This window comes from Apium graveolens, chromosome 10, assembly GCF_009905375.1.
Source record: "Apium graveolens cultivar Ventura chromosome 10, ASM990537v1, whole genome shotgun sequence".
Taxonomy (NCBI): Eukaryota; Viridiplantae; Streptophyta; class Magnoliopsida; order Apiales; family Apiaceae; genus Apium; species Apium graveolens.
Window position 1 is genome coordinate 234,382,170 of NC_133656.1, and position 10,365 is coordinate 234,392,534.

Genomic DNA, 10,365 nt, shown 5'->3' on the forward strand with positions numbered 1-10,365 from the left:
GTTTTACGGTTCGCTTATCTTTCGTTCTCGTTTATCGTTTGAGGGATCATACCCGGGATCTTATTACTTAGGTTCCCTTAACCTTTCTCAATATATTATATTCCTTTTATGATCCTCTCTTATAATCCTTTAATTTAAATCCTTTTTATCCTGTTACCTTATACTCAATTCTCTCCGTATATTGTGGATTTCCGGGAAAAATCAAAGTGTTCGGAATTGGATTCTGACGATCTTTACATACACTTATATACCACATAGAGTACTAATAATATCCCATAAGATCAATAACAGAACCCCTACATAGCGTGGCATGAAAAGTTTTCTCGTTCAGCAAAAACACTATTCATAAGGGTTTCAAAATTTCTCAAAAATTGGGGTTATTACATTTGTAGTCATAGATAGACATGAATTTAATTTCTTATTTAATTACATTGAAGATTACTCTTTCAAAAAATTAAGTCTGATTTGACCTTATCTTCTCGGCTAATATTTATTTTGGGTGATTTATATCCCACACATTTAATAATATAAATTTTAAGGGGTCATAAAATTTTATTAGATTCTAATCATGGGATTTTATACCCTAATTAATATAATATTAATTATCGGATATCGTTAACTAAGCCTTTAAACGAGCCTTTGAAAGTATCAATAGTAGCTAAAAATTAAAAAACTCTTAAAATCTATATTATATTATAATAACCAGAATGAGTCATAATTTGATTCAACGGTTATTTCCTAATTTTGGTTATTAAATAAATAAATAAATAGTGTTATATATCCGCTAAACTACTAAATTATTAAACTATGAGATATAGTGTATTTATCCTACTAAACTACGACCACAACATATCCCATTATTAAAAAATAAATAGTGTTATATATCCGCTAAACTACTAAATTGTTAAACCACTAGACACACGGTCTACTAATAAAAAATTGTAATCAACCCTTTTGATGCATACATTGTTGTATTAGATCGAGATCAAAAGATTCATTCTTGACCGAACTACAAGAACGAGTTTTTATAATAGAATACGGAAAGATAAAATGTATAACGTAAAATAGAAAAGATAATAGAAATTACAAAGGCAAAAGGGAGCTTGACTGCAAGACCCACCCGTCGAGAAGGATGAGAGTCGACCAAATTATTTTATTATTTTTATTATAAATTTATAATTATTATATATTTTCAAAAATGTTTTAAAAATTAAAATATGATGAGATAAATAATTTTTTTAAATATTAACAAAAACACGTGTATCGCTCGAGATTTAAGTTAGTAAACTTAAAAATTAAAAAACTCTTAGAATAGTCGAAAGAAGAATTAATATTTAGAACTATTAAAGTCTTGTCTTCTTTGTTACAGCAGACAACAAAACAAGCTACCCCTCTTTTGTTAAACAAACGTTATTACAATCATCCCCGGGCAGCCGACTGCCTCGTTTAGGACATTTACCGACGGCGACGGCGGCGGCGGCACAACATTTTCACGGCGGTAATTAATCAAGATTTTATCTTTTTTTTAATCAAGATTTTGTGAATTTATTATATGTTTAAAACCTAATTTTTGGTTACATTGGCATCTTATTATACATACGCAAGCTTTGTATGTATGTAATGTAATTGACAGATTTTGATCTTGTTCTTGCTTAGATTTTATCGAATTCGATATTTTACTTGGACCCTTTTGACTTGTTGAGCTGGGGTTTGTGAATTTTGATTTAGGTTAATGAATAAAGTTACTATCTTGATGATATTTCTGTTTATTTAATTAACGAACGCCATTTCGATAGGTAAATGTGAATACGAAGAGGGTATTCTTTTCGAGTTCTGTAGGTACTTTTATTGTTGTTGTTTATTTAATGTGAGTGCTTGTTGATGCGCATATAGAGAATGTGTATGTATACTACTGTGTGGACGTATTGAATATTTTAGAATTGTGGCTTAGTGTGAGCTCAGGTGCTTATACGAAGTTAAATTTTTGGTGCAGCTGATGAATGGGCAGGCTTGGTATTTCCTGATCTTTTAGCTTTTGGATGCTGGAATTAAGGGGTAAATGATATTTTTTTATGATTGAAATTTAGCATCAGTGTTTAAATCTTCGGAAGAAAATTGCCGTGGAAGATTTGGACTTGAAGTACATAGATGCCTTTTAAGTCTGCTTGATTGTACAAGTAATATTTATCTGGAGTATCACCTGAGATTACATATTTGGAAAGATTACAAACTTTCCGGATGTACATATCGACAACAATGGCTGTAACTTTTAAAAGTTTTGTGTTGTTTTTAATCGTCATAGCGCCACTGTACTGTAATGCCATAGAAGAATATGGGAGTGAAAATCCCCAAAAGATAATAGCTGCACCGTTTAAAAATACAAGTGTTATTGATGGGTCAGGCTTAGAGGGTTCCTATGTTTCTGAAAGTCGTACCGAAGAAGTTGGTGATGTAAAGGGCGGGAGTAGTAGAGTATCTGTATCTACGGTTGCTTTGTTTACCCTAGCAATGGCTGCGGCCACTGGTTTGGGTGCGATACCGTTTTTCTTTGTGGAGCTTGATTCTCAATGGGAAGGGATATGTAATGGAATGGCTGCTGGGGTTATGTTGGCAGCAAGCTTCGACCTCATACAGGAAGGTCGCGACCATGGTGATAGTGGCAGTTTGGTTGTCACTGGTATATTGGCGGGTGCAGTTTTCATCTGGCTTTGTAAGAAGGTAATGATTTTGTCCAAAAATTATATATTTGTATGTGTATGTATATTGCTCATTTAATACTTTCTTCTTGTCTGTTTAATAAGGTGACCTACTATTTTGTTATTATTGCTCTCGTCACTTCTGTCGTAATATCTACATATTCATTGATCCAGACGGAAAATATGCAAACGATAAGATTCTTGCTGTTCTTATGTGTCCCAGCTAAATATGTACCTTTTGGAACTTAGATACGTCTCTTTTCTCTTGTACTTTATAATGTCGTATAAATGCATTGATGCAGGACAAGTAATAAATATGAGGAAAAGTAATAAAAATGTGAATAGAGAGCAATATAACAAAGGAAAGTTAAATTTGTTTGATTCAGCCGCGGAAGAAACAGTTTTCCGAACCGCGGAAGGGATAATAACTATGGATCACAACCTTTAAGAGACTTCAACAAAATTCAACAAAATATCCAATTAGCAGGTCCGACTAATATGTGGGATTACATGACTTATATTAAAAAAACATAACGTAAAGAACTAAAGCCCAGAAAGTTGGGATTATTATAAATAACCTACTAAATTGATAAACCCCTAGCTCCACAAATATAACATAGAGATAAATACACAATTTCCCTCTGCACGAAATGTTTTCAATTAGTTAATAACATGTATAAAAGTACTTATGCTCACTTCCATTCTGGCTTTCTTCATCATGCAGGTGACCATTTTTTGTAAGTCTTAAATGATTGGCAAGTAGACTATATACCTCTATAAGACATCATTGTGCTAATTATTTCTGCTTGCTCGTTATCTTGGAATTTATTTATATAATACAGTGGTACCCTTCAAGATAAAATATCAATTTTAAAGTAGGGGCACTTTGAAAATTATATTCTAATGGCGTTCTACTTCACAGTCTTTGACTGTTCGACAATCAAGCTCCTTCGTTGGTCCATAGAGATTTTGTTTGGTATAAATAAGATCACTCCAAACTATATGTATCACCATTTGGTTCTCCTGCCTGTAGTTTTTTAAGCAATGAACGACTTGTTCTCAGCCCCACACAAAACACTAAAGCAAATTTGGTGCTATATTAAGCAGCTTACTGAAGCTACACTTATAAACAATTGCTGATAATATAGAACAGAAACTTCGCAAGGATATAAATCTTAATTTAATGTGATTTGGTCTTGACTTTAATTTTGCACCTTAACTTGTCATATTTTCAGGTACTTGAGCAGTATGGTGAAGTAAGTATGTTGGACATAAAAGGAGCTGATGCAGCTAAGGTCATTCTTGTTGTTGGAATCATGACGCTTCATTCTTTTGGTGAAGGCTCGGGTGTTGGAGTTTCCTTTGCTGGTTCAAAAGGTGTAACTCAAGGCCTCCTTATAACTTTAGCTATTGCTGTACACAATATACCGGAGGGCTTAGCTGTAAGTATGGTTCTTGCATCAAGGGGCGTTTCTCCACAAAATGCAATGCTATGGAGCGTAATTACATCGCTGCCGCAGGTAAAAGAGCATACAAGTTTTTTGCTTTTGATATGGGTATTCTGACTGTACTGGGTGCAAGTTGTTTATAGAACATAAAATAGGCATTCACTATATGTAATGAAAACAAATGGTGACCCGGAGTGTTTGAGGGATTTGTGTTTCTCTGTACCATGTGGTACGCATGGTATGGCTTGATTAACAATGTCATAGACTCATAGAGTCAAAGTACGAGGGAGGCTACTGAGAATTGAAGATATATTTATATATCTATCAGTATAGCTAATAGCCTGTATAGGTGATTGATTATGTTATATATTCGGTTTTTAAAGGTCTGACTAAGTGATGGTCATTGGTCATGATCTTTTGTGAAATATACAGAGTGATATGAAAACTGATGTTCTCTAATTGCTTACAATGCAAAAGGTCCTGCCTTCCCTCTGCTTACTCTGTTTCCATTTTCTTTCAACTTGATGCAGCCAATTGTAGCAGTGCCTTCATTTGTATTTGCAGATACATTTAACAAGTTCCTGCCATTTTGTACTGGATTTGCTGCTGGGTGTATGATCTGGATGGTTATAGCAGAAGTCCTTCCTGATGCATTTAAGGTATCATTATTTTAGATGTATTTATCTTGATGATTCATATCCGATGCTATGTAAAAGTTGTAATAAAACCTTAAAGGTCGCATTATGGTGGCATGACTAGATATTATTGCACATCAGCATTTAGCAGGTTATTAAAAAAAGTAACTTTTTCTGAACGACGACTGGTGCATTTTCTTTTTATAACTCTTAGACCAGCGAAATCAGCAACTACAGTCGCGATTTGTTTCTTTGCCTGTTAGATAAACTTCTTTTCATAATTTATTGCACACCTTTTAGTAGATTTTGGTTACCTGTGCCACTCAGCAATTTAATTTAGTACTCCATATGTCTATTTTCTTTGTTTCAACTTTTCATATATTTCATTCTTCAAATTAAATCCATAATTAGCCGTAATCTCATTCGTCATAGTTCTGAATCTAAATATTGTTCTCCTGTTACATGCTGACTCTTATTTCTCTTTTATTCAACTGTCCAATTGTATCTTTATCAGTACGATAGTGATGTTAAATTTTGATAAATTGAATAGTCTTTGTCTTTGTTGAAGTAATTTAGGTTGGCTCAATCAGTTGTGAATTATGACGAACAATGCGGTTGTTTTTTATCTTTTGTTAAATTGTTAACTTGAAGAACCGTGCCCAATTTGTTTTTACGATATCTCTTAAGTTTGTACAAATTTGTTTTTTACTTATTTATCATACTTTTGATCCTTTAGCTATTTAGATAACCCAATGACCTGATTTTCATTGTTTCTCTAATCAGTAGCATCTTTAATAGAACTACTTCCGTGCTTGCAACCCACAGTATCACGTAACTATAGAAACATCTTCAAAGTACACTGTACATTAAATCACCACTCTAGATATGGAAAGCTCGTCATTTAATCTGGCATTGGATGCTCGAGTAAAATTGTTTTTGACATTGAATTTTTTTGGACATGAAAATTAATGGTTTTAAAAAAAACTGGAATGATAATTATTTTAAAATAATGATTATAGTTTTTTTAATAACTTAAATTGTTTTTACTACTGCTGGTCAAATAGTAGTGAAATTTATTGATCGGTTTCAGAAGTTGAAGCACTAAAATCATGAACTTCTTCTTAATTTTAATTTACATATTTGTTGTTAATATTTATAACTAAAATCAATTTATGAAATTCCAACATATTTTATTTTTGTAACCTTATATGCCTAATATTAAGAAATTATACATCTTATCGTACCCATACGTCCCACCGTACCGATACGTCCCTCCGTACCCAAATGTTCCCTTGTACCGGGTTCACCATAGTCCATATGTACATTTTCATGTATCCGTTTCTGTTCACCGTTTCGCATCGAACTCCGTTCCATGTAACATTGGACTTGAAGCATTCTTTATGCAAATATTTTTCACCTCTTCACCAAATGGACCTCTTGTGAACAATACAAACTTGTTCAAGTGTTTTAAATCGCATGTCTCTTTCTCTATCAAAATCATCCTCTTTTGAAACTGCAGCCACTAACTAGGGCATAGTTATTATTACTGCAGTCTGTCTTCATATTCATCCTGTCATTTGTCAAAGCCTAAAGGAGCTTCCAGATCCTTTTCTCGTGCTCCTGGACCGAACATGATGTTTAATATTTAGAGATCAGTTATGCTTCTTATTTTTTTACTACCTTCTCCTTTCCAAGTTCTCATCCAGTTTTAGAACTTCTTTTTTTATTATTTTTTTGCCAAGTGGAGTCTTACAATTTGATTCTCCCTATAGCTAAAAATATCTTAGAATCATGTGCAAGGAAGTTAAAAGTAAACAAGCAGCAAAGCATAATTGACAATGTCGCCCAAAAACTTTATCATACATTGTAATCCAAATTGATTAGTTCTGGTTCCTTATATGAGTTTTCCTTGATTTGAATTCTTGGGTATGTAGATACCGAAGTTACGACATATATAGGAAGTAAAAGGAGGAACAGTAAGGCCTATAAAGATGAAGAAAGTATCAGAGATTTATGATAGAAAGAATTTTACCTGAAGAAACAGAAGATCAAGAGATTCGACCTAAAACTTGGAGTCTCTCAAAGTTAGGGTCATAATCTAAATGTTTATAGTTCATTAAAATATTCAGAACTATTTCATATCATACTAGGCAATTACAAATATAAAATGAGGTGCTTGTAACATAAAACCTATTGACTTGGGCTGAATTTTTAATTTTTTGAAAACCACCCTATATCTGTCTGTTATAAGCTGAGACACTGAGCAGTACTAAGAGTGGTGTCTGCTCCAAAAGGAAATCATTCCATCAAGATATTATAGATCGGATGACATGATAAGCTCAGCTATATGGAGGATGTCTTGGAACTTTTTAGATAAGAATTTCAGTAATATGTTCGTGACATACCCAATTCTGTTAAAGAATAAGCAGTGAAAAAGTTCTCTGTTTTGGAATTTTAGACTGTTGAAGTAGCAAAGTTTAGATATTAATGCCGCGGGAAGGTCAAGAGGGGGGTTATTTCAGGTTTCGGTCATGTTCGTAAACGTGTCAATTTCGTGTTTTTTTAGACATTGTAAAATTTCGTTAAATATGAATAAATGTACCTAAAGAAAAGTCACTTCAGGTCATATTCCTGTTAATCGAGTGTGTATGTGTCATTTTCGCGTTTTTGTTTCTGTTGATGTTTTTGATCAACAGGTTGTGTTTCTGTTCATGTCAGACATTGCCACCTTCTACAATTATCAGATGTTTGTTGATGAAGAGTTGAAATACGAAAAGTAAAAGCTCTATGTTACTTTATCTGTATAAAATGTTACCACAAAGACATGGAGAAGAAGATTAGATAAGTTGAGGAAAGTAAAGTTCGAGGAAGAAAAGTAGTGTAAGAGACATGGAATTCTTTATAGAGTAGTTTTGTTTCACGTCTTTATAGATGCCTTCTGAATATGAAATGGTCAGTTTTTAACTTTTTTTAATACTTGCACTATTAAGCTCATATGACTATTCCTCTCATTTCCTCCACGCTATTATTTATAAATCGGGAAAACTATGTGATCAAACATTAATTGCACTTGTAGTCGACAAAATTAGAGATGTATATAATTTTGTTTTCGTTCTATACAATGTGACGCCGTGACCCATTCCATATCAGCATTCAAGCAACACCAGTTTGAGATAGCTAATAATTAACGTAGATGACAACATATTAATAAATCTGTGTCATTGTTTTTCTCCCTACAGATTATGAAACTAGATTAAACAAATATTTTCTATTTCATTAAATAAACAAATAAATCCGATGTTTAACTGGCTTCATTGTAATAGAGAACTTGAGTTTTTTCAACAAAATGTAATTTTATGTCAAGTTCTTGTAGGTTCTGGTTCTTTAGTTGCTGTAAAGAGTGTAATAAATCTAATTTTTATCTGGCTTTGATATTGAGAGATAGACTGTCTTTGTTGTAAGTTGTAATTCTAGCGTTAGAGAAAGAACAGGAAGCATGATAATAGCATGATAAGGGAACCTGACTGGATGATTTCAAGCCTAGTATATGGTAAAATTAGTGGAAAGAAAGTTTATTAGTTTACAAGTATCTGAATTATCTTCTTGGTATCTGTATTGGATATTAAGAACTATAATACCTTTTTTCATGTGTACATATAATATTTATATTTCATTTTGTACTGATGTGGATGCTCCAGGAATCATCTCCATCGCAAGTTGCATCAGCAGCAACAATTTCTGTAGCCTTCATGGAAGCTCTGGGTGCTGTATTCAAAAATTTCAGCCAGAACTATAAGTAAGATTCAATTGTTACTTGGTTTCCCATTTTCTCTTTTTAGTTGGCAGTTTGGTGCACATTATATGTTGGTCCAAACATATCTAGAATCATGTTATACAGAGAGGTCTGCATGCTGGTGACTTTGGCTATATACATGATGGCAAATTCAAATAAATGAAGCTTGCACAGTTGCTAAATAAGTCAATAGCTATGTTTTTTTAATTAGTTAAACTGAATCAACATCTCAATGTTGCAGCCCAGAGGATACTTCTGCATTCCTTGTTTCCCTACTTTTTGGTCTTGGTCCGTTGCTTGGGGGAAATCTTCTGGTTGCTTTTGCTCTTGCTTTCCGGCTTCAGCACACTCTTCTTAGCGGGTTGGCTTCTGGCATTGCCATCGTCCTTGGTGCATGGAGACCTTTGCAGTTACTTCTGTCAACAAAAATGGGATTTTTCCCTCTTATATCCCTACTTGTACTTGGGTCTACAATTGTCCATGTTTCATGTTCCAGTTCATTAAAACTCACAAGTCACAAAAGGTCATCGGCAAACACTTTGTCCGCTGCAGCAGGATTTTCAATAAGTACCCTCACTCTTCAGTCAATGTTATCATGTGCAGCCATAGCCCTACATGCTATGGCTGAGGGGCTTGCATTGGGAGTCGCAGCTCCAAAGGCTTACGGTCTTGGTCGACACATGGTCCTGCCTGTTTCTCTTCATGGCCTTCCCCGGGGAGCTGCTGTAGCTAGCTGCATATATGGGGCAACTGACAGTTGGTATGGGTCCCTTGCAGCTGCTGCTTTGATTGGATTTGTTGGCCCATTATCTGCCATAGGTGCATTACTTGCAGGACTCGACAATTATGGTGGTCTGGATCATCTAATGGTCTTTGCCTGTGGGGGTTTGTTTCCGTGTTTTATTAGCATGTTTCGTAGAGCTTCACGGTTAGATAGCCGAAAGAGCACTATGGGGCTTCTAACGGGTATTGGATTTGCCAGCGTATGCCTCACATTTACTAAATTAGTCTGCTTACACACACCATATTGCAACTCTGCGCCGGAGGCTGTCAGATGACCGTTTTGAGAGGCCGTCTGTTTATCGAAATTTGTATTTCACATAAACTGTTTGTACGATAATATTGTATGGTGAGTAAATAACTAACAGGGCTGGAAATGAAGGATCGGCTTGTTTAAGTGAACTCGGTTCCGTTCGTTTTTTTAAGTGAGCCGGTCTTGAACATGAAAATGAGCTCGGATAAATAAATGAGCCGAGCCGAACTTTTTTCTCTGTTCGTCTCGGACTCAGCTCGTTTAGTTCGGGTTCGGCCCGGACTCGGAACTCGTTAATTCGACTCGGCTTGGATAAAGTTTAATTATTTTAGATATTTTGTTTATTTTTCTATATTTAACACTTAATTTTTTTGTAAGTAATTATCAAATTGTTATCATGATACATTCATCTCCAATTATTCATATTTCATAAATATCATTAAATAACTTGTAATTTACATAAACCAAATCTATACTATATTATAATAAACGAAACATTAAAAGTTTGGTAGTCGGTCGGTCGGTACTTGCTGAAATTACTTAATTACCGTTACTTAATTATTCTAATACAATGGGTTAATCAGTTCTAATTCTAATTGATATTAAAGTAACTTCCTGTGTTGATTTATCAATTTCAATTCTATTTTATATCGAACTCTATTTACCAATTTCAATTCTATGTTATATCAAACTCTATATCATTATAATTTATATTAAATTCAAGTTCTTCTACTAATTTAAATTTTAATTTATATCGAGT

General features: G+C 33.9%; 1 protein-coding gene across 1 annotated transcript; it reads left to right on the forward strand.

Annotated features, from left to right (window-relative positions):
* The first annotated feature begins 1,342 nt into the window (after positions 1-1,342).
* Positions 1,343-9,936, forward strand: LOC141689600 (putative zinc transporter At3g08650). The gene is made up of 6 exons (XM_074493945.1): positions 1,343-1,498; positions 1,994-2,718; positions 3,932-4,216; positions 4,675-4,803; positions 8,478-8,575; positions 8,814-9,936. The coding sequence occupies exons 2-6, from the start codon at positions 2,239-2,241 to the stop codon at positions 9,628-9,630; spliced, it is 1,809 nt and encodes a 602-aa protein (XP_074350046.1). The 5' UTR covers positions 1,343-1,498; positions 1,994-2,238; the 3' UTR covers positions 9,631-9,936.
* Positions 9,937-10,365: the final 429 nt, after the last annotated feature.

What these genes read in the sequence shown, in the direction of transcription:
- LOC141689600 (XM_074493945.1), top strand. Translation starts at nt 2,239, where the DNA reads ATGTACATATCGACAACAATGGCTGTAACTTTTAAAAGTTTTGTGTTG. An exon ending in TCATCTGGCTTTGTAAGAAG is followed by an intron (nt 2,719 to 3,931) that starts GTAATGATTTTG and finishes TCATATTTTCAG; the next exon opens with GTACTTGAGCAGTATGGTGA. An exon ending in TCCTTCCTGATGCATTTAAG is followed by an intron (nt 4,804 to 8,477) that starts GTATCATTATTT and finishes TGGATGCTCCAG; the next exon opens with GAATCATCTCCATCGCAAGT.